The following is a 23,757-nucleotide window of genomic DNA, read 5'->3' on the forward strand; positions in this document are numbered from 1 at the left end:
AAATAATAAAACAAACACAATAGCCTTTTATTAAATTAACTTAGGGTATCTCTAAATGATTTTTCACCTTAGCTTCAAACCAGATGAAAACCTCAAACCTGCATGTGTACAAAATATATAACACGAGGTTGAGTGAGAAAATCACCAGTTTAACACTAAATATATTATATGATAAAAGTTGCAAACCAATACTGTGAGTATCAACAATTAAACAAATGCAAGTAGTTGGTGTTGTTTGAACGTTGTCATGCGAATCTGGCTTTGGCTACAAAGACATTATCAATGAGTTATGCTAGAATCAATGATGTACCTCTCCAAATGCTAGAATTAACCAAATAAGCTAGTAAGCAAATAGCAAATAATCATTTAATCGATCAACACACAATATTCACAGTTTGCTAGTTGTCTGTAGTATGTAATATGCAAAGTATGAATAGGTACGCATATGTCCCCAAAAGTTAGAAAAGCAGTAAAATAAGAGAGTGATTACTCATCTTATAACTTAGGCGAGTTTTAGTGAATAATAACAATAAAACGAGAAACCAAACTTTTAATGTGCCGACTAAGTTAACCTGAGCGAACCTGAAACTTGGAGACAACAAACTAGAATTAAAACCGAGAACAACGCAATTGGAATCAGGTTAATTGGATACGGAAAACTCAAGTTATGAGATTTTTAAGATTTAAGCGAGCTGGTATTGTTCAGAATCCGGACATCGAGTCGGGAGTTGGGTTCTGACCAGTACACTCATCTTTATGATGAAAAAACAAATCTTCTTGTCCGAATGCTAGTTCCAACCAGAAAGTAGAGAAATCGATAAGTCAATTATGTTTGACTATTATGCCCTTAACGGGTTTGGATAAAACTGACCACCGAGACCCCTTCAATCCCATAAATTGATTGAGGAAGTTTGATAAGCAAATACTACTTACCCAAACGAGAATTAGAACTAGGAGAAAATTGTGGTCAAAGAGGTTTTAACACTAAAGTCAACTAGTCTTAAATGAACTCGATTAATCTTGAAGAAAATGATAATGGGAGAGCGGAAATTCATGGGATTTGAGGGTGAAGACTGAGTTGCATAAGGTTTAGGGTTTGAGAATGTGTTTTTGTTAAGAATACAGAGGTAAAACTTATTAGTTTATAAATTAACTCGATTAGGAGAAAGAATAACCTATTAATGACTAAAATCGGGTCTGTTTACTACAAGATTTCGGTTTAATCAACAATAAATGAATATAGATATGTTGCAATAGCAGGTAAATTATCTTGGACCTCAATTCTCATGATTTGGGGTCGTTTAAGGACAAATTTAACAAGAAACGAACAAAAAAAAAACAATTTGATGTTCTGAAGTCGGTAGAGATACGTGATTGAGTTTGGGAGAACCCATCACGTATCGATGTGGGTGGTTTCCACCAGATTTTTCAAATTTGACATTTTTAGTCCTTGAAGTTCCAAAAATGTGTTTTTAGCGATTTTAAGATTTTTTTAAGGGTTGTTTAACAAGTTTGAAATTTATGAAAATATAAAATAAGTTAAACCAAGTTAAATACCAATATATATAAGTTTTTATTAATACGAAAGATTGGAATTACATTCCCGAATCTGGTAAACAAATACGAATACGGAAAATCCGAAATGTTACATTGAACAACTATAAATTACTAAAAATTTAAAAATCTATAAGTTAGATTCGGCTTTTTCGGTTTTAGTTACACGTAAAACTGAAACCAAATCGAAAATTCAATTTTAATAAAAGCATAAAGGTTTGATTAATTCGTTTTTCTGTTTCGGATCAGTTTTTTAGGTTTCATACATACTTCAAAATGATGGTACATGGAGTTATAGAGTTTCAGTCATTAATCTCTATATTGAGTGGAGTCCAGGTTCCATCAAAATCTTTTAGGAAAACATAAATATAATTTGTTTGTTATACAAATTATAGATGTAATAATAAAGGGAGGACAGTACGGATGAGGGGTGGGCTCAAGAAGGCTTGGCCCTGCCGGAAACACCACCCTAGGTGGTTCGGGCCTGATATAAACCAACCCCGAACGAGGTAGCAAGACTGATTGTCTCGATGGTTGCAATGACTATATGACCGTTGCAACCGGTCATTAAAAATTAAACATATAAATTAACCAACCATTTATTCCCTTTTCACATAAAAAATCATCTTCTTTTCTCTCTAAAATTTTTATAACTTTACTCGCTGAATATTGTTTTTGATGGATATTTTAAACTTCCGTCGTCTAGCTCGTTGTCGTCATCTAGTCGCGTTGACAAACTATGATGCTACGAGTGAAGATGTCGTGAAATTTCTTGTAGAGCTAAATATGTAGTTTTTATTTTTTATTTAATGTTATTTTTTTTATTTTGTAATTTTTAATTTTTAAGAATAATTATTTGGTTATACAAATCATAGATGCATAGACTAGCCGTCTCCCGATCAACTATATTAATTACAACAATAATTAATTGAAATTTGCCGCTTTATTTCATCTTCATGAAACGTAAGACCATCATAGTGGGTTGGTGCCCAAGCCACCTCACCAACATACTCATTAGTCACCCCCAAACCAATTTACGAGAGTGCAAACGAGGGCGTTTGCCCTTTCTTCGTTAAACCTTAGCGAGCACAAGGAACAAGGGAGATGGGATATATCATGTTTCCATCAATCACATGTTTTTTTATTTAACTATTAGACAGACTTGTACTTTTTTTTTCCTTGTTTTTATTATTTCCTTTGTTCGCTCAAGAAAAATTGGCTCAATCATCCTCTCTTGTTGGCTATATAAAAGACGTAAGGGCAAGTGATGTGTCGCCCCTTGTTTGCAACAATTTCACTCTTACGAAGAGAGAGAGAGGAGGGAGGGGGATACTCCTTCAACCCAATGTTACTCGGGTGGGGCGAGTTGGGTGCCTTGCCCCTAAGACAGTTCTTTGAGAATCTGATACATTTGTTGTAATCATGTAATGACTTGGACTTTCTCTTTCTTATTGTAACACCGCGTCTTTAACCATACAACAATTTACCATAAATAACTAGCTTATAAAGTTTAGGGACCAAAATGTAAAAAATCTGAAATGTTCATCCATCACGATACGCGATGGGGCAGGCATGAAGCCCATCTCGTAGCGCTATGGACTTGCACAACAACCCAGAAATGGGCGGCGTAGCGATACGCGATGGCTCACCCTATATGGTATCATCGCGTAGCGCGATGACAAGGATAAACAACCAGTGACACGTGTCCAACCACGTGTCAACACATGACACGATATGACAGGCCACGTGTCACAAGCTGGTATGGCGGCGTCAGATTGCGGAGTCGCGATACGCGACGGGTATGAGAAAACCCATCGCGTATCGCGATGGGTTGCGGATTTTGCCTATAAATAGGAGGTTACGGATTTGGACTCCATTCTCCCAAACTCACCTCCATTTACACACACTTAACCTAGAAAGGCGTGCCCTATTGCCGTGTCAAGCCGACGTGCCATTTTCTCGAAGTTCGTGCAAGTTTTGAAGTCATAATCGAGTAGCAATCACATAAGCGAGTAGATCAAGATCCTGTTTTTTTTTCTTATTATCATTTTAAGTATTCATTCTAAGGTAGGAGTTATGTTTAAGTTATTTGAATTATAGCTTAGAAAATCAATCGAGGCTATGGCCTTTAACCTTGAAAGTATTTTAAAAAGTATTCTATAATCATTCATAAATGATTTTTCATAAATGTTACTTCTTGATGAAGTAATGTTAACAAAAGATATATTTTGACGGGCATGTAGTAAACTGTAAGGGTGATATCACTAGTAGTAAGTTTCTTGCCTAAGGAAAGTAATTCGTACAAATCCCAATCAACTGAGGGACCCGTTTACTTACCTGGAGAAACTTACCAACGTGTTATAACCTATTAAGCCAAAGCATACTATATCAAACGTCACATAAAAACAAGTGTTTTCATTCACAATCAAAGATAAACGATTTCAAGGTTAAGCTTAACAGTCATAACTTAATCAAGAAACACCATTCAAACATTCATACAAACCTATTTATGTATAGGTTAAATATCATTCTCAATCAATCAATCAATCAAGGTTTTCAATACCGACGGTACAGGTGAATACGTTAACCTTTTCAATCAGTCAAAACATATTTATACTCCGTAAGATAAACGGGTGTTTGTCTTAAACAAGTCAGTCAAAGTTTACATGAGACTAGGTAATCTCTAAAACGTTGTAATAGAAGATAGAAAATAAAAGCAACTCAAACCGATTAACACATGTGTCTGGATCCAAACATAACTGTTCAGCCTAATCAGTCAAAGGCTATGTGGCCGCGGGCTAACGATCATAACTAAGTTCTCCATGCAGGGGCTACATGGCTCAGGGAACTCTTGTGTGTGTGTAGGGTAGTGGTACAAAGCCCAGAAATAGCAATACTACTGCCGAGTGTACAGAAAACTATAATTGTATTGTAACTGTCATTTAAATGTTTTATAGAGTCATACGTGTTCACTAGCATATAGCTGACGTATTTTTTCAACTCATTGCAGGTAATTAAGCACAGGGCCGGCCCATAGGGGTGGCGGGGTGGTCGACGGCCATAGGCCCGACACACCATTAGGTCCGAAATTTTTTTTAAAAAAAATTTATATTTATTTCTATTAAAAACAATATGTATATTTAATGTTTAAACTTAATTACATGGCCACTAGCTTGGTCTAGTGGCAAAGAGGTATTACTCTCAACCAAAAGGTTATGGGTTTAAGTCTCATTTGAGACATGTTTAATCCTATTTTTATACAAAAATTTTTACACAACCCAAATTATAACCAAGTAAACCTATATAAAAATTTAATTATTTAAACCAAGAAAATATTCTTTTTTAATTAAGGCATAAAATAAATTTCGCCTTCGGCCCAAATTTTTTTTTTTTGCTTTCTCAGAGCCGGGCCTGATTAAGCATAAGTAGCAATAGCAAGAATTGATCTACATGAAGATAAAAGCGCGTTATGAGATGGCTTCGTTTTGATATAAAATCCTTGTAATATAAAACACATATTTTGTAAACCGATACTTGGGTATTTAATTACCAAGTAAATTTTCAATGTAAATTAATATTATATTCAATCTATGTAAATTAATATTATATTCAATCTACAGTCTTCTGCTAAAATTAACCAATAAACTCTGATACATTTACAAAACAGGTACTAACTTGTGGTCACACGCCCATGCACTAAATCAGGGTGTGACACTTACTAAGTTATTAAACATTGTAACGTTTTTAGTATTTATGATTGACGCGTCTCTGTATCAAGATCATGGTGTTGCAACGAGTCACTTTGGGATATTAACCATTACCGGTTTATCAAGAATCACGACTAGAAAAAAACACATCCATGTACAACTTAAATAGAAACTAAAACGATTCTTTCCTAGGACATAGCTTGATGTCAGAGGTCTTAGACTTGGTATCCATATGTTTTACGTAAGACATTTGTTCCAAGCTCCAACATGACTCTGACTAACATAAGATTTTTATTCTAAGATTTAAAATAGAAACGAATTTCAAATTTAAGATTTTACATGACCATATACATGTGGAGGAGGAAATTAAATGGGATTTTTCAATTAGAAATGATCGGTCTACTGAATTATTTGGTAAGAGGTAACCTAACTATATGTACTTTAAATGATGGATAATATATACTAAACTCATGTCCTGTTTAATATATCATGTGTTGGTTAAATGTCCAAAACATTTTGAGTGTATACATCTAGACACTAAATACAGCTTACCCACCTCTAGCTCCCAATTAATATATCTAAATGTAGATTTCAACAATCACCAACTTCTCTCAACCTAAAGCTCCTCATTTATTGCGTATGCTGTTTTTTCCTTCTTAGGTGAAAACAAATAACTAACTTCATATTCATTTGATTGACAAACTGATCTTGACGATTCATTGATTCTTATGGTGTTTATTTAAGACATTTGAACAAAGCTGCTTGGATCAACTAGTTATGGAAGACTATGCCAAGGTTTATCTAGTTGTTTCCGGAGTGATCTCATGGACAAGTGCATTCCTTTTAACAAGAAAGATTTTCCCAAAAAGGTCTTTCATTTCTGTAACCGTATCGTTTCAACAATTCATGCTTTGTTCGCGGTGTATTTGTCTTCTAAATCTGTTCAAGACTTGGGTTGTCCAGTTTGTCCCTTGGCTTCAAATTCTTCCCCTCTCCAGGTTCTACAATTTTTTTAAAATTTTGTTGAAACTTTATTAATTTTGTGAAAATCTTGATTTTGTAGTAGTGTTTTCTTTGATTTTTATGAACAGATGAAAGCTTTAGGAGTTACTCTTGCTTATTTAATATATGATTTAATATGTTGTTTATTCGACAAGAATGTAAAGATCGATAATTCGGTTCATCATTTAGTTAGCATAATTGGAATTGGAGCAGGCCTTGCTTATGAAAAGGTATTATTGTGTGAAATTTTGTTAATAACTTTTCCTTGAAATTAATGAATTTGGTGCCATAAATGATGTGTAGTGTGGGTCAGAAATGGTTGCTGCATTGTGGATCACAGAGATATCTAGCCCATTACTCCATTTAAGAGAGCTTCTCAAAGAGCTTGGTTATAAGGACATTGATCTTAATCTAGCATCTGATGTTAGTTCCTTATATTTTCTCAACTCTTAAAAAATTAAAGATGTTCTTTTTGGTTGATTCACTGCTAGAAAACAAGTCATTTTCTCACAAAAACTCCCTACAAATTTCCTACAACAAGTAGTTCTAACAGATTTTCAACAAAAAAATAAGCTCAAACTTTGCTACAATATTATCTAATAAACATTATGAATAGATTTTGTAGGAAAGTTGTAGGAAGCTTACAACCACATGTTTTTTAGCAATTTTGTAAGAAAAGTTGTTGGAAAACGGTTGAAAACGATTTTCAAACATGTGCTTTTCCAACAACTTTTTTGTTAAAAAATTGTTAGAAACTGAATTTTTCCAACAAATTTCCTACAATTCGGTTGTAGAAAAACATCTATTTTTCTAGTAGTGATTAAATACAACTTTACTGAATATACAGGTTGCATTTGCGGTGATTTTTACACTTGCAAGAATGGGTTTTGGACCATATCTATGTTATGTAACACTATCCGCCCCGAATCCTATTCTCATCAAGGTATAAATTTAGTTATATTATTCAATTGGTCAAGAACTTCAAGATTGTATGCATCAATGAGTTGGCACAACTGTTGAACTTTTTTGGACATTCTAAACTGAACTAAGTTAATATTGATTGTGTGCAGGCAATGGCCTTGGGACTTCAGTTAGTCAGTGCTTTCTGGTTCTACAAGATTGCCAAAATGGTGAAACACAAGTTGATTAAGAGATCTACATCCAAAACCAAATAGCTCTAGCGACTTACGAGCAAATGTATAAACATGCATTTACTATTAATATTTTATGAATTTATACTTATGGGAGATAACTTGTTTTTTAGTTAGAAAGTGACTGGGGGCGTTTTAGGTGTGTGTTCATGAAGACGTTTTTAAGGGAACGGGCTTAAAAATGGAAAACTTAACAAAGAAATACTTGAAAATTATGAATGTTATTTGATTTTCTTTGTCATTTATTAAAAAATATACTTTATCATCTGATTATCCATAGAAGTTCTACATTCTAGTGATTCTAGATAGGGGTGCAGATGAGCCGAGCTGTCGCAAGCTATCAGCTAGCTCGATAAAATAGCTTGAAACAAGCCGGGGTTTTTCGAGCTTGAGACGAGCTTGAGCCTAAAATAAATTTCGTCTAGTTATCAAGCCGGCCTGAGCCCGAGCTTTGTATGGGAAGCTAGCTCATTTAGGCTCGTCGAGCTTTAACAAGCCTTGTGCGTTTTTAAAGTTTGACCTCTTTTGGACTTTTATATGCATTAAGTTAACACTTCACAGTCAAGCTCGAGCCGAGCTTGGCTCATTTAAGGTACTAAACAAGCTCGAGTCTTGTGTGCATGTGTCGTGAGAATGTTCATGAACGGTGCACATAATGTGGCATTTTGACTACAACTTGTAGTGTGGACTGGTTACATGATGGATTACATAGATATCAAGTTCATTTATCCATTCAAGATTGCCCCTTAAAGAACATGATAGTGTTGTGAAGAAACACTAACCGGACCCCGGACAGATTACTGGTAACCTGGGGGTTGGAGAGATGTTTCCCACGAGGGGTTAGACCCTTGGAAGATGGTTCTTCCGATAACCTGCAAAACAGACACCGCGAGCTCGTCACTGAGAAGGGGGGGGGGGTTCCTCCTTGTGACCACCCTCCGGCGTGAGAATCAGACTAGATTGCTCTTTAAATATAAAAGTATATTAAGAGATTGCTAGAGCAGATATCAGGTATATTATGATGATATAAGATAAGATATGATAAGATGAGATGGTCATACCATTTGTGGTATTTATAGCCGAAGGTAGGTTTCCAAGGAGGTATGGCCGGCTGCAACAGTGTTCCTGTTCCACCAACAGTAGCCTACGCACGTGTCCTGCTGGTAGTTGGTGGGTAGGTAGCGGCTGACAGTGACCAGACCTGCTGTATACTATTCATTTTCCACCAACTGCCGGCTACGCACGTGGTATGACAAGAGTTGGTGAGTAGGCAGCGGCTAATAGTGACATACAGTGTAGGAGCATGCTGCTCGCCATACTGTTGTCCATAAGCTGTCGTATCTTTAGTCAGATCTTTTTCCCATACCTCGTCAGGTACAGTACAGAAGATCTTCCTGTATCGTACGGACTGGCTTATTTGGGCGGGAGTATTCCCCCTCCCGCCCTTGTGCGGGATAGTTCCCGGCTTCGCTCATTCCTTCAGGTGACACTGAGTGAGAGCTAAGTGCCTTGTGTGTGTAGCCTTGCTGCGCGGGTGGCCTTCCCTAATGGCTTGTATCCGAGGCTGCGGGGACAGGCGGAGTCCTTCACCATGGGAGGCATTTCCTGCGGGAACAGCTTGCGTACTGCGCGTAAGGACGTCACGTCTCTGAGCATGGTTGGTCCTGCGGATCCAGTTGGTTTCTGCGCCGACGTCCCTGTTTAAGGTGAGTCTTGCGGGTCCAACTGGGCTCTGCTGGGACCTACCTCTTCAAGTCCCCCCCGTCCAATGTTCTTCTCATGCGTGTTTAATAAAGTGAGGTGAACTTTTGGACTTAAGCAAAGGGTTTTGAAAAGGGTTTTTTAAGGTTTTCCATGGGGATTCCTCCCGCGAAAGTCCTTGTCACTTGCAGAAATTCCCGAGTTTCCTGCTTGGTCTTTGGGTATGATGCGGGCAGGTCTGTAACCTCCTCGCAAGTCAGGAGCGTTGAGTCCCACTTGTGTGGTCTTTCCATGAGGTTTTGGTAGTTTTGAACATAGTGATCAATTATGTTAAAACCATCAATTCCATCCTGGAGCTTCCAACAACGTAGTTCTCGACGTTCCCGCTATGCGGGGATGTTATTTTCGTTCCGCAAGCATTGCCCAGAAGATCCCTTCTTGGTTTCAATTCCCAGCGGAGCGCTAGGTATGTGAAGGGTTTTGCCTTAACACTGTACCTGCGCTCGTCTTACGGTTACTTTACTTCCAAGGTATTCCTGGCGTCAATTCCCTGCGGGTGCTAGGTATGTGAAGGGTTTTGCCTTTACACTGTACCCGCACCCGTCTTATAGTTACTTGGTTGCCGAGGTACTTGGCTTCAATTCCCTGCGGGTGTTAGGTATGTGAAGGGTTTTGCCTTTACACTGTACCCGCATCCGTCTTACGGTTACTTGTTTGCCAAGGTTTACTTGGCTTCAATTCCCTGCGGGTGCTAGGTATGTGCAGGGTTTTGCCTTTACACTGTACCCGCATCCGTCTTACGGTTACTTGTTTGCCAAGGTAAGGGGTATTTTCCCGCTTACTTTTTAATATTTTCAAATTTTGAATTTTGAAATTTGAAAGGTTGGTGGAAAGATAGGAACAGTCCAAACCTCTGAAACGTCGTGCGACAGTTTCTTCTGACTGTGTCAGGACGTGCAGGAAGTTATGGTGACGTGACGTTATATGGTCATTCCAGACGCTTTTTCAGGCGCGTGGGCGCGATTTTTCGGGCGCGTGGCCGCGAAATTACTGGCACACGTCCTGTCAACAGCTGTTGCCAGCCTGCTTTTTGCCACGTGTCATAGTTTCATTGCACCTTCGATTTCTCTCTCCTCCGCATTAAATTCACCGCATTAATTGCGATTAGTATATAAAGGGGGAGAAGCCTCTTTGTAATCCACACTTTCACCTTTCTTCTTCTTCTTCTTAGTGATTTCCGGCAAATACTCCCCTTTTCAGGCAAGCATTTTCCCGAAATCACTTTCTTCTTTCTGCAAAATGTCTTCTCATGATGCTGAAGCTGTAGCCGACGATAGGAGTACTGCTGGCGAGTGCCAGTGTGCTCTACCTGTCGATCAGTACCAGTACATCGTCAGGAAGTTCATGCTTGAGTCTCTTGAGCCTGAGTTTCCTGAATCCCACCAGACTGTGTACGATGCCCCCAGTGGCAAGATCGGGGTATATGCTGCATTCTTTGTCTATGGGAACCTTAGGTTTCCTTTGACAAAGTTTGTGTACCGTGTCCTGGAGAGGCACGGTGTGCACCTGACCGAGGTGCATCCGATGGCGATTGCCAAGGTCCGGCACTTCGAGTGGGTGTGCCGGATTCTGGGTATTGAGCCCTACGTGGACCGCCTGATGACCTTCTATACTTGGAGGTGCGTCCAGGGGTGGTACACCCTGACAACCCGTATTAAGGGTTTGAAGATCTGCGTGACCGAGCGCAGTCTCCGATCGTGGAAGCGGGAGTTCTTCTACATTTCTGCCCGCGCCATTCCCATTGCCATGAAGTTTAAGAAGGGGCAAGCGCTTCCGAGCCTTCACGCTTCCAGCTACCAGGAGGCGGAGTGGTTCGCGAAGATATCCCGGGTCCAATCTCCGGTTTACCGGTTTGCGGAGTCCGGGATGGTGATGCTGGGGACGAGCCGGGTATGGAAGGATGCGTCCCGGTTTCCCATCCTTCTCGAATACGGTTTGAACTCTATTCCTTATGGTATGTCTTGTCTTTCTTGCTGATATTAGTTTGTCTTCTAACTGTTTCTTTTCTTTCAGAGGGGAATGACTTGGAGTCGCTCCTGTACCCGCGGGAAGCTGACGGTCCAGTGCGGGTGGGCACTCGTGCTTTAGACGAGAATGAGTTGCCCATCCTGGAGCAAACGGCGGATCGGTTTGTGGAGGTCTATCCGCCGGGCCAAGAGATCCTGAGCCACCGGCGGCCAGGTAAGGCGATATTCTATCCTCAACCCCTCAATGCTGTACCCGCTGCTGGATTTCCTTACATCCTGTCTTCTTCTGAGGAATCCGCAGATGGTCCTCCGCTGGTGCGGAAGAAGAAGGCTGCCGGCGGGAAAGGGAAGGAGAAGGTGGCCTCCACAGCTGATCCGGTGCTTCTATCTGACACCGAGTCAGATAGTGAAGAGGTGGCGGAGAACCCCGGTGGTGAGAAGACCACTGCTCCGGAGGCTACGACTGTTACCTCCGGAGAACCAACGACGACGACGGTGACCGGCGTCAAGAGACCGGCCCCATCGGGCTTGTCCCCGCCCGTCCGTACGTTCAGGCTCAAGAAAACCCGTAAGTAGAAACATCCTTATCTTTGTAGATTTCACTAAATTTATTTAAACACTTATCTTCTTGTGCAGGCGTGGATGTTGACGCATTCCAGGGTGAAGTGCCGAGTAGTATCTCTCCGCCGATGACGGTAGGCTTGGTCAGCCTACCTGAGGCGTCGACCCAGGCGCCTGCGCCTGGTCCCGCTGGTTCAGTTGCTCACTCTGAGTCGACTGTTCCAGCCGAGTTGACGTCAGCGCCGGCCGTGAGTGCCATTTTTACAGCGTCCTTTACCGAGCCGGCGGTTACGATTGCTGCGGATTCTGCGGCAGCGACTGCGGCGGCTGCCACCATGCCCCCGCCACCGGCACCGACGGCCGGCCCATCAGGTACGCATGGGAGTACTCGCCAATCTTTGCCACCTTCCCATCTGCCTGACCTTTTGGATGGGTTTCCTTTGGGTTCAGGTGATGGGTTCGGCGGCTATCGACCTGTTATAGACCCTACAGGTGCGTAGGGTTCCTTTGGCCCCTTTTTCACTTTTATTCTTTATCGTCTTTTTCCTAACTGCTTTTTTGTTCTTTGCAGTGTCGGATTCCAATGAAGTGTATGTTCCGCGATGGAACATACGCCGAGGAACAACCCTTCGTACCCCTGTGGAGTGCGTGGACTGGGCTCGCCACGCTGCTCCTCATGGTGCGTTGGGGGAAGCCATGGCTAGCTACCAGGAGGGTAGGCTAACCAATGAGCTTCGGGTTCTCCAGGCCCGGATGCAGCCGCGCGTCGAGCTGCTTTGTCGTGAAAACGACAAGTTGAAAGCAGCTCGCGCCAAGGACGTATCTCAGGCGCGGGCTCTTCGGGAGGAGAACCAACGGTTGACCGCAGCTGCTGCGGAGAAGGAGAAGGCCTTCAAGGCCCTCGAGGTTGAAGTTCAAGCGCGACTCGAGGCCCGCTCCAAGGCTGCCCAAGCTGTTAACGAACAGCTTCGGCTGGCTAAGGAGACTGCGAGGAACGCAACTGAGAGGGCCACCAAGGCTGAGGCCGTTGCTGAGCCTTTACGCGTGGAGAACGAGGAGCTCAAGGCCAAATTAGAGGCTCTCCAACGTGCTCATGATGCCTTGGCGATGGAAGATGCCAAGAAGCTCCAAGAGATCTTGGACCAGAGGGGCGTGCTTGACCATACCGAGCGGAAGCTTAAGGGCGTTGAAGAGGCTGCTGCAAAGGAAGTGCAACTTGCCAACCTCAATAAAAGCGAAGCCGAACGCGCCTGCACCCAAGCCCTGGTTGCCAAGGAATGGCTTCTTCGAGAAGCGTTGCCTCAGGTAAGCTTTCATGTCTTTACGCTTTCCTTTGTACATAGAAAAGGTGTTTTGATTTGTATATTTTCTTTTGTAGGTTGTGCATCGTGTCTTCTCAGAGACATCCTACGACGATGCGATGAGCGCAGCCCTCAACGCTTCTCACGAGGATGGGGAACGGGCTGGCTTCCTGCTTGGTCTAGGGTTCGTTGAGAAAGGCTTCCCGCCTTCCAACTTCCCTTTGTACAATGTTGACACTGAAGCCATATATGACCAAGCAGTAAACCAATATGCTGCCTTCCCGCATCCAGTGGTGGAGAAGGTGAACCAAGTAGCTGCTGCTGATGATGGGTTAGCTATCCTTAAAGCTTTCCTCGAACCGGCCCGTTCTTCTGATGGAGCGGGTCCAAGTGGAGGCGGCCCTGAGGCTTGATCCCGAAGATCCCTTCCCATTGCTAGGATAGTCTTGTACGGATGTATTTATTTTTCTTTTCGTAGGCGGGTAGTTACCCGGCCATTCTTGTAATAATTCATTTGTGAAATATAAATCTTTTTGCGTATAAGATTGTTATTTCCTTCTTTGGGTTCCTTGCTTTATAAACTTATGACTTGCATACTTAGTTTAAATTAGCAATTTTCCAAGTGTTTAGAATAAGTTAACCTGTTGAACGTGGTTGATAATGGGTTTAAGTTTTGCTTCCTCTTTCGTGATTGTGCGGGTAGAACCGTCACTTGCACTTAGTAGGATGGCTAAACTTTAACCTTCATCTGACCTGCGTGTAGGTTTTCCTCATCCTTTGAGGATTAGTTAACCTTTGAACGTGGTTGATAATAGGTGTGAAGTTTTGTTTCCTCTTTCGTGATTGTGCGGGTAGAACCGTCACTTGCACTTAGTAGGATGGCAAAACTTTACCCTTATCTGACCTGCGTGTAGGTTTCCCTCATCCTTTGAGGATAAGTTAACCTTTGAACGTGGTTGATAAGTGTGAAGTTTTGCTTCCTCTTTCGTGATTGTGCGGGTTGAACCGTCACTTGCACTTAGTAGGATGGCAAAACTTTACCGTTATCTGACCTGCGTGTAGGTTTTCCTCATCCTTTTAAGAATTTTGTTTTGAACCGTTCGACGCGCGGTTGTCAATAGGTTAGTGTTCAGTTTTCCTTAATGATTCATGCGGATAGACCGGCACTTTCATTTAATGGGATAATTGAACTCTTCCCCTTCAACCGACCTGCGTGAAGGTTTGTCACGTTATTGGGTTCGTGCGGGTAGGACCGCCTTCCCACGCAATGACTTCACTTAATTATGCGGTGAAAACCGGCATATTAGTGTTCAAAAAAGTATAAATGTAAAATCATCAGCTTCGATGTTCTTAAAGAGAATCATTTCCATTAGAAGTGGCTCTTGGCCTTTTCTTTACAAATTGGAATTGATTTACATGCAAACTGTGTAAATGAGCTCCCTTCCATCATGTTGGGATGGGAGTGCCATCGAGCCGATACGCACCTGGTTCGGGATCTCGTTCTTTACGCAGCATGTAGTCTCGATATTGAAGCTGGAATTTTGATTCGTGTTTTCCCCAGCTGGGGTTCTACACGCACCCGCCTGCTCAGCCTTTATTGCGCCACGAGGTGCGCGAGCGTCCCATCTCTGACAAATGCTTCAACCATGTCTTTTACGTCTGTGCATTCTTCAGTGTTGTGGCCTTTTGTCTTGTGAAAGTCACAGTATTTGCTCCGATCAGCATCGTGACGATGTCGGATTATTGGAGGCTTTGGCCACGGGAGCTCTTCAGTGGCGAATATCTCAGTGACGCTTTTGCTGAGTGGCGTCCATCTGGAGTTCCGGTGCGGCTGTGCATTATCCCTTCCGCCCAATCGATGTTGCAAGCCGGATGAGGTGTCAAAGTTTACCCTTGACTGCCAAATGCCTTGCTTCCGCTTTTTATTTAGTCGGGCGGTGAGGACGTTGTCTTCTCTCGTCTTCTGAGTGTAGAGGTTTGTGCTCTGGGGGAGATCTCTACCCAGTTGCTTCTCCGTTTCCGCATAGCGTTTTGCTGCTGTCATGATGGCATCCCATGTGGATGGCATGCCATCTTTACCCGTTAGGGTGCGGATGAGCTCTGGGTCATGCGCGCCCTGGATGAAGGCAGCGCGAACAAGATCTTCGCTGATATTGCCCAAACTTAGCTTCTTTGAGTTGAAGCGAGTGATGAAGTTTGGCAGAGATTCATCTTCTTCTCGTATGCATTTGAGGATTGTCCATTGCTCCTCGGTATACTTCCGTTGCTGGCTGAAGTGTTGGCTAAACTTCTGCTGGAAGTCTGCCCAGTCGTAGATGTGGTTGACCGGTAGACGATCAAACCAAGCTCTAGCAGCCCCAACAAGCGTCATTTGGAACATGTAGCACCAGGTGGGTTCCGTCCAATTGCTGACGGTTGCCCCCGCTATGAACCTGTTCAAATGATCGTCTGGATCAGATATACCGTCATATGTGCCTATGTTAGGCATTTGTTTGGCACTCTTTGGGGAGATTGCTTCCGCAATGTCCCTTGCAAACTTGGACGTTCCTGCATTTGCAATGTTTGGTCTGAACGTTTTGGAGAAGTCTCGTGGACTTCCACCTGTGCTTTTTGGTTTGAAGGCTTGTCCAAAATGCCTTTTCGGTTGGGATTCCATTTCCTTACGCTTCCCTTTTGCCCTATGGCGAGGGTTCGCGTCGGAGTCGGATTCCTCCGAGTCATCCTCCCAGTATTCGAATTCGTCGGCCTGTTGTATGGAACGCAAACGTTCGTCCAACTCAGCCTGGAATTCCTTTTGTCGTGCCTCCGCCCATGCCTTAACTTCATCGAGAGTTTGGCGGGGGAGTCTTCGTTTCTCAAACTGGGTATCAGTGGATCCCAGTAGGCGATCATTTACTGCACTTGCCCCAGCTTGAGTAACTGGGGTAGTGTTCGTAAAATTTACTTCACTTGCCCCGGCTTGGGTAACCGGGGTAGTGTTTGTAAAAACTGTGTTACCGGTATTCACCCCAGTAGCTGGGGTTGTGGTTACCGGAATTTCTCTAACCATCTTTTGTAGAAAGTTTGAAAAAACTGGAGAATAAAGTTCTAGCTTTATGCACGGATGGCGCCAATGAAGAAACACTAACCGGACCCCGGACAGATTACTGGTAACCTGGGGGTTGGAGAGATGTTTCCCACGAGGGGTTAGACCCTTGGAAGATGGTTCTTCCGATAACCTGCAAAACAGACACCGCGAGCTCGTCACTGAGAAGGGGGGGTTCCTCCTTGTGACCACCCTCCGGCGTGAGAATCAGACTAGATTGCTCTTTAAATATAAAAGTATATTAAGAGATTGCTAGAGCAGATATCAGGTATATTATGATGATATAAGATAAGATATGATAAGATGAGATGGTCATACCATTTGTGGTATTTATAGCCGAAGGTAGGTTTCCAAGGAGGTATGGCCGGCTGCAACAGTGTTCCTGTTCCACCAACAGTAGCCTACGCACGTGTCCTGCTGGTAGTTGGTGGGTAGGTAGCGGCTGACAGTGACCAGACCTGCTGTATACTATTCCTTTTCCACCAACTGCCGGCTACGCACGTGGTATGACAAGAGTTGGTGAGTAGGCAGCGGCTAATAGTGACATACAGTGTAGGAGCATGCTGCTCGCCATACTGTTGTCCATAAGCTGTCGTATCTTTAGTCAGATCTTTTTCCCATACCTCGTCAGGTACAGTACAGAAGATCTTCCTGTATCGTACGGACTGGCTTATTTGGGCGGGAGTATTCCCCCTCCCGCCCTTGTGCGGGATAGTTCCCGGCTTCGCTCATTCCTTCAGGTGACACTGAGTGAGAGCTAAGTGCCTTGTGCGTGTAGCCTTGCTGCGCGGGTGGCCTTCCCTAATGGCTTGTATCCGAGGCTGCGGGGACAGGCGGAGTCCTTCACCATGGGAGGCATTTCCTGCGGGAACAGCTTGCGTACTGCGCGTAAGGACGTCACGTCTCTGAGCATGGTTGGTCCTGCGGATCCAGTTGGTTTCTGCGCCGACGTCCCTGTTTAAGGTGAGTCTTGCGGGTCCAACTGGGCTCTGCTGGGACCTACCTCTTCATGTTGTTACTTCCCTGTCAAGTCATTTTATCAAACTCTCAATTGACAACTTTGAAAAAAGAGTTGCTCACTCCTTAAGAAAACTACAATATTTCTTCTTTGAATTTGGATTCGTTGAAAATTATAAAGTATTGTTTTTGTCGATTTGTTTTCAACACTATTGGGTTTACATGCTGTAGATGTAATAGATCGTAGGGAATAGATCTCTTCAGATTCAAATTTTTCGAAGGTACTAGTCGAAAGTTCAATCATACTCAAGATAAACAAAAACTAAAGGATGTTGCTTACATGCTTACCAAGTTTATTGATGAATGGAAAAAAGAATTATTATGATTTATGACTGAATGAATATGTACACCAAATCTTGTAACTTGTATCAATATTTATTTTTATTTTTCTTTAGTTTTAAGTAAAGGCAAATATGCTACAATGACCAACACATGCTTCAATTGGTGACACTAAAATGATACATGGTGACTTTATGTCAACACTTCTAAGATTGTACGCTTCAAAAAGTTGTAACATAATCTCCAAAAAGAGTATTATACGGTGCAAACTAAATGATGTCTATATAAAATGTGTGTATACAATGAGCTTGGCACTGGAATTTGTCACTACTTTATAGTTATGAAAGATCGCGAAAGGTAACTTACAAACTATTTAAAAGATTGTAGTTTTCCTGTTTCAAATCTGTCATGGATAGCTTTCTAAATCGTGGATATTTCATTTTCAGATTAAAATATTGTATGGGTTCACGAAATCAATAGTCGGATTAGGGCCGGCCCGTATGTTGATGTGACTAAAGCTCGGGCTTTAGGCCCAAAAAAATTTGAGACCTCAATTTATAAAAGTATAAAAATGATATATCATATATATAAGTTTTAAGTTAATCAATACAACAAAGAATAATGCTTTAGTCTGGTTGTTAAAGCTCAATCTTTCTTTTCCAGCAACTAGGGTTCAAATCCCAATTGGGATTTTATTTTTTTTACTTTTTATAGGTGATTAATGAATGGGACATCAGCTCAAGGGCCCATAAGTTTAAATTAAATTACATTTATTTTTCTAAGGACAAATCATTAATTCAGTAAATTGGATTTGACTCAATGGTAGAGCACTTACTTTACTAGTGAGAGGTACGAGGTTCAAACCTCATTATCACTAATTTATATGGGAGATATGAGGGATGACCCTGGCTTGCCAGGGTTCGAGTCCTAATCTCACCCGGTTTTACCGGCTCCTCGTTGTCGTGCCGTTTGGCGGGCGTGGGGGCCGGTTTTTTTCCGGGGAATCCCTCAATAGGTAGATCGCTAGGGGTTCCGTCCGTCCAGACTAATGGCCGGCTCGGGCTACCTTTAGCCAATGGGGCCCGCGTACGGAGTACCCGGCATTACTTAGTTGGTCGTTTAAAAAAAATCATTAATTCAATAATTTTAATTATGGTTTAGATACATTTTGTTTTTCTTAAAATAAAAATTACTTCAATAATAGTTCTTAATTCTAGTAAATTGTAAATGTCCATGTTAAAAGTATTTCAATGTATGGGGTGTTATCCAAATATAAGATATTTTTTTAATAGCTTTCAAATCAAATTTCTTTTACGTCCACATTTATATTTTGTTTTCTTTTAATAGACAAATATAAATTGTCATAACGTGACGTACTAGCTTATGTTACAAAATAGAGTGTCTAAAAAGGAATGATACTATTTTGGTTTTATATTAACTTCATTTAATTAAATGTGAAGCGGAATAAATAAAAAATTAAAAAGTACAAACTCTTACTTTTAATAAGGCCCTGGAATTTTCATTCGTTTTAGGCCACCAAAATGGTTGGGCCGCCATTAAGTCGGATAAAAAAAGAAAGGTTTTTGCAAAGAAGGAGAAGTTATTTAAAGTACTTGTGGGTTCAAACAGATCGGATGATTTATTTAAACATGGTTAAATCATCATAATGTTTCAGTTGGTGGTTGGCAGATTACGGTTACAACTGCTGCCAGTTTTAGCAATTTCATCAGTTATATCAGTGAAAAACATCGTTAATCAAGTTAGTAAAAGAGTGTATCAGTTGTAACTAAGTGGTAGTTGCTACTGACCGCTTAGTTGCCACTTATACTCATTGAGTTGTGTCACTGCCGGACTATGTTATTACTAATGATCAGTCCCATAGGCGTCTATTTTCCATGCAAATTTAGCCATTCATGTAGATTTGATGCATTTCTCATGAAGCATCTTTAAGGTGATAGAATGTCTTTTCTCAGTGGGTGCCACTCGCTAAGTAGGGCTTTACCCAACCCCCGCCAAGAAGGCAGTTCCCCGATTGAGCCCCTGGTCTGTTGGTACATGAACTAAGAATAGTCATGAGAAAGCGTGTAATTTACACCTTTTAACTCGTATCAATCTATATATTCTTATTTCTCATCTAGTCTTTAAGTAAACTTTAACTACATAAATAACATGATAACACTAAAATAACTGAATTGAAACCCCACTATACTTTGCCCATTAACTTATAACAATATATTCATTCAAGATGGAATTTCCTGAATGTATTTCGTGATTTCTACTTTCGGGAGAAAAGACTCGATTTTCCTGTCAACGACATGATGCATTTGAGAACTGAGACTATCAAATCCGTTTTGAGCCGAGTAAATGATTGTATCAACTTAGAAGAAACCATATTTCAGTTCATTAGAAAGTAGGATATAATTTCCAGCATTACAAGAAAATAGAGAATTTAGATAATAAAGCCATATCATACAACTCATGAATCTACGGTAGGCATTGTTATATAGTTATAATTAGTTAGCCATTCGACAGTTCTTCCTCACTTCACCATTAGAACCAGTGAGGGGATTAATATTTCCCATTTTAACCATTGACTTAGCAAACTGGTCAAAGAAGAGAGCATCATCCTCGGCGAATGCCTTAACTAGAAACATAGTTTCTTCAACATTTCCTGTCAAAAGAACTTGATCAGAATTTAGAAGTCCTTTTCCCCACATTATGAGCTTGAAATACGTGTTATCAAATGTTGCAGGTGATGCAAAATCTAGAGGAGAAATGTTGTTGTCGCCACCCGTTTGCGGGCAAACTGTTTTTAAGTCATTGTAGTAGGTCATCTCTAGAGTTGAATCAGGTTGATTGTTTCCATCTTGATTATATAGCCTTTGCTTAAATGAAGTGCATCTGGCCATTCCTATGCTATGAGCTCCTACAAAAAAATGATATTATTGTTATGCATGCTTTTGTATTATCCATGAAGCTTTCATATGTTTTTTTTTGGGACTTGAGTTTTATATAACTAGGGTCGTTCAAAAAGCTTCTGACTTGACTTCCGCTTTAAGAACATGTGACTTGAGATTTGCTAAGAAAAGCTCGTTCGAAATTGGCTCATTTGTAAATGAGTCGAGCTCAAGCTAAGGTAAGCTTGCATATTGGCAGTCACATTGGCTCATGGCCCGCTTGGAGGGGGGCGAGGACATCAAATGTCCCTGGCCCAAACACTACACTAGGCAGATCTTTTTAATTATATATATATATATATATATATATATATATATATATATTATATTAAAAATATGTATTTCTAATGTTTCAACCCAATTACTCAATTTAAAACATTTTTATTAAAAAAATAAATAAAAATTGTATAACCCAAATCATAATAAATAATCTCATTTAATATTTAATTGTTTAAATCCTTTAAAAAAAACTATTTTTCACTAAAAGCCCAAGTTTTTTTAGCGATTCACGAGCAAGGCCCTGTGTTGGCTCGCTCGCTTGATTCGTTTAAACTAAAGCCTGGATTTTAATACGTATAGATTTTGCAGTTATAATTTCTACATTATTTTTTCTTTTTATACATATTAATATGTGTAAAAGAAGTAAATACTTATTTAAATAATAATAATAATAATAATAATAATAAATGAGTTGGCACGAGCTTTTTATGAGTCAAGCTTAACATTTCAGCTTGTTAAGATAAATAAACTGAGCCAAGTTGTCTCGTTTACAACCCTTATAATTAACTAACCAGAAAGAGAGACCAAGTCAACTTCATCAAGGCCTTGCCGCCGGAAAAGTGTGATGAGATTTTGAATGGTGGAGTTCGGTGGAGGAAGGTTGTTGTTTGCGTCGCTTTGACTTGCTTGCATCGCGTCCCTCCTTCCTAACGGCAGTTCCCAGTTCGGTCCACCACTCTATCACAATATCACAAGCAAAGTTTTTATATTTATCATAAAACCTAGCTAGAATAATTATATGACAACATGCATATTGAAATTTGATTGCTTACTAGAACAGTGGAACCTCTAGCAGCAAGGGCAAGAATGTCAGCACAAGAAACTATCTGATGGCGCCAATAAAGAAACACTAAGCGACCCCGGCAGATTACGGATAATCTTAGGGTCAAGTAGATGTTTCCCACGAGGGTTAGGTCCGGCAAAGATGGTTATTCTTCTGATGACCTGCAAAACAGACACCGTGAGCTCGTCACTGAGAAGGGGGGGTACCTCCTTGTGACCACCCTCCGGCGTGAGAATCAGACTAGATTGCTCTGAATATAAATGTATATTAAGAGAAATAGCTAGAGCAGATAAGATATGTGATGGTATAAGATAGTATATGATGATAAGATCAGATAATGATACCGTTCCAAGGAGTTGGAGTATTTATAGCCGAAGGTAGGTTTCCAAGCAGGTACAGCCAGCTGTATAATATTCCTTTTCTACCAACTGTGGGCTACGCACGTGCCGTGCTGGTGGTTGGTGGGTAGGCAGCGGCTGATAGTGACATGGCCGGCTGTGTACTATTCCTTTTCCACCAACTGCAGGCTATGTACGTGCCACGATGAGGGTTGGTGAGTAGGCAGCGGCTGATAGTGACATTAAGTACTAGAGCGTGTTGCTCGTCGTACTGTTGTCAGTGAGCTGTCACCCTGCGATTGGTTCATGGGCTGCTTTGGTCAGATCTTGTCTATTTTGTCCATACCTTGGCAGGTATAGTACAAAAGATCCTCCAGAAGCGTACGGACTGGCTCATTTGGGCGGGAGTATTCCCGCCTTGCTCATTCCTTCTTCAGGTGACATTACTGAATTATTGAGAGTTAGTGCCTTGTGCGTGTAGCCTTACTATTAGTGCGGGTAGCCTCCGCTGATGGCTTGTATCCGCAGCTCCGGGAACAGGCGGGGTACTTCACCATTGGGAGGCTTTTCCTACGGGAACAGCTGGCGTATGCGCGTAAGGTCTTCATCTCTCTGAGCATGGTGGGTCCTGCGGAACCAGTTGGTCTTTGCGCAGATGTCCCTCTTCAAGGTGAGTCTTGCGGGTCCAACTGGGCTCTGCTGGGACCTACCTCTTCACTATCTGAGGACATGCTTCTTCTAGTTTAGACTTAATCTCATCAATCACTTCAAATCCTCTAATTGAATTACTATTAGGCCCTGCATTCTTTTCACTTGCAAACATTGCACTATCATCCAACAACACAGATGCATCACATCCCTGAGTTATAAGAAACAACCATATAAATCAATGTCATGTAACATAATTTATGTGTGATGAAAAAAATTATTAAATATAATTACCTGAACAAAGCAATCATGAAAATGAAGCCTTAGTAAAGAAGCAGGCATCCTTGGATCATTAACAATGGCACTCTCAAGTACTGACATGACAATGTCATTAGCTTGAGGACATGATAAACTGTAAAACTCTGGGAAAAGACCAGGATACCCTTGGTCACCGCCAAAGGACACGTCTCCACCGCCACCAAAAGACCCTTCTCCAGTGCCACTACCACTGCCAAGACCCCATCCGAAGCTGAACCCCGGAAAAGCAAAGCATATTGTGGTGGAAGAAAGCAAGGCAGTTATTATGAAAGTAGTGTAATGAAGAGAGGCCATTGATGAACCTATTTGTGACAAAAGATTGCATGATAGAGAGTATATAAATAATAATATTTATAAAGGGTTAGATCAAGATGCATAATTTACATATTTGCCACTAGTGTAGTGCTATGACCATTTCAAGATACATACTTTACATAATACACTTAGAAATGGCTAAGGAATAGTCTACTCAGAGTACGCGTTTCTGGTGAAATCGTGACGAGTTATCGGGGCCGTATGGTACAAGATCTTACGGAAGATTAGCGTTTGGTTCTATGGAACGTACGAGTTAGGTTTGAAGACACAGGTGCAGAAGAAAATGATTGAACCAAAATGGCTAGAATGCGGTACTTATAGTACCAAGTGAAGAGATAGGACTGGAAGAAAAGAACATATTATGGTTTTTATAGAAAGCTTGAAAACAAAGATTGGTTATACTTTTTAAAGAGTGGTTGTGATTTCAGTTTTACCTGCTCCAAGATAGAATACGAATCTTCATATCTCATTTTTCTGCCAAGATATATATAATTTTTTTGGAAAAAAAAGTATAATACAAGACAGGTGAATACATTAGATTAAGTAATTAATGAATGAAAAATGAAAAAAATGAATTCAACACTTGCATTGCACAAGTCAAATGAACAGTTTATGGATATGGGTTGGCCCATTGGACTCATATCTTAATAGTAATTGAATCAAAATAACAAGTAATAGTATTAAATGCAAATGGATAGAGAGATGGTTTAAAACCAAATCAGGATAAGGCCAT

The 23,757-nt window shown here is 41.1% G+C and overlaps 1 protein-coding gene and 1 pseudogene across 2 annotated transcripts; one reads left to right on the forward strand and one right to left on the reverse strand.

Moving 5' to 3' along the window:
- The first annotated feature begins 5,844 nt into the window (after window positions 1-5,844).
- On the forward strand, window positions 5,845-7,598 carry LOC143543698 (uncharacterized; annotated as a pseudogene). Its single transcript, XR_013137126.1, has 5 exons — window positions 5,845-6,259; window positions 6,353-6,493; window positions 6,567-6,686; window positions 7,111-7,206; window positions 7,334-7,598. The product of XR_013137126.1 is annotated as an uncharacterized LOC143543698 (transcript).
- Window positions 7,599-19,803: 12,205 nt separating this feature from the next.
- Window positions 19,804-23,492, reverse strand: LOC143543699 (peroxidase 9-like). The gene is made up of 5 exons (XM_077035960.1): window positions 22,686-23,492; window positions 22,462-22,602; window positions 21,395-21,448; window positions 21,134-21,299; window positions 19,804-20,311 (listed from the first exon to the last, which is right to left on the reverse strand). The coding sequence occupies exons 1-5, from the start codon at window positions 23,001-23,003 to the stop codon at window positions 19,899-19,901; spliced, it is 1,092 nt and encodes a 363-aa protein (XP_076892075.1). The 5' UTR covers window positions 23,004-23,492; the 3' UTR covers window positions 19,804-19,898.
- Window positions 23,493-23,757: the final 265 nt, after the last annotated feature.

Source organism: Bidens hawaiensis, unplaced genomic scaffold (assembly GCF_021521415.1).
Source record: "Bidens hawaiensis isolate Kalapana, Puna unplaced genomic scaffold, B.hawaiensis_p1.1 tig00013251_1, whole genome shotgun sequence".
NCBI classification, from domain to species: Eukaryota; Viridiplantae; Streptophyta; class Magnoliopsida; order Asterales; family Asteraceae; genus Bidens; species Bidens hawaiensis.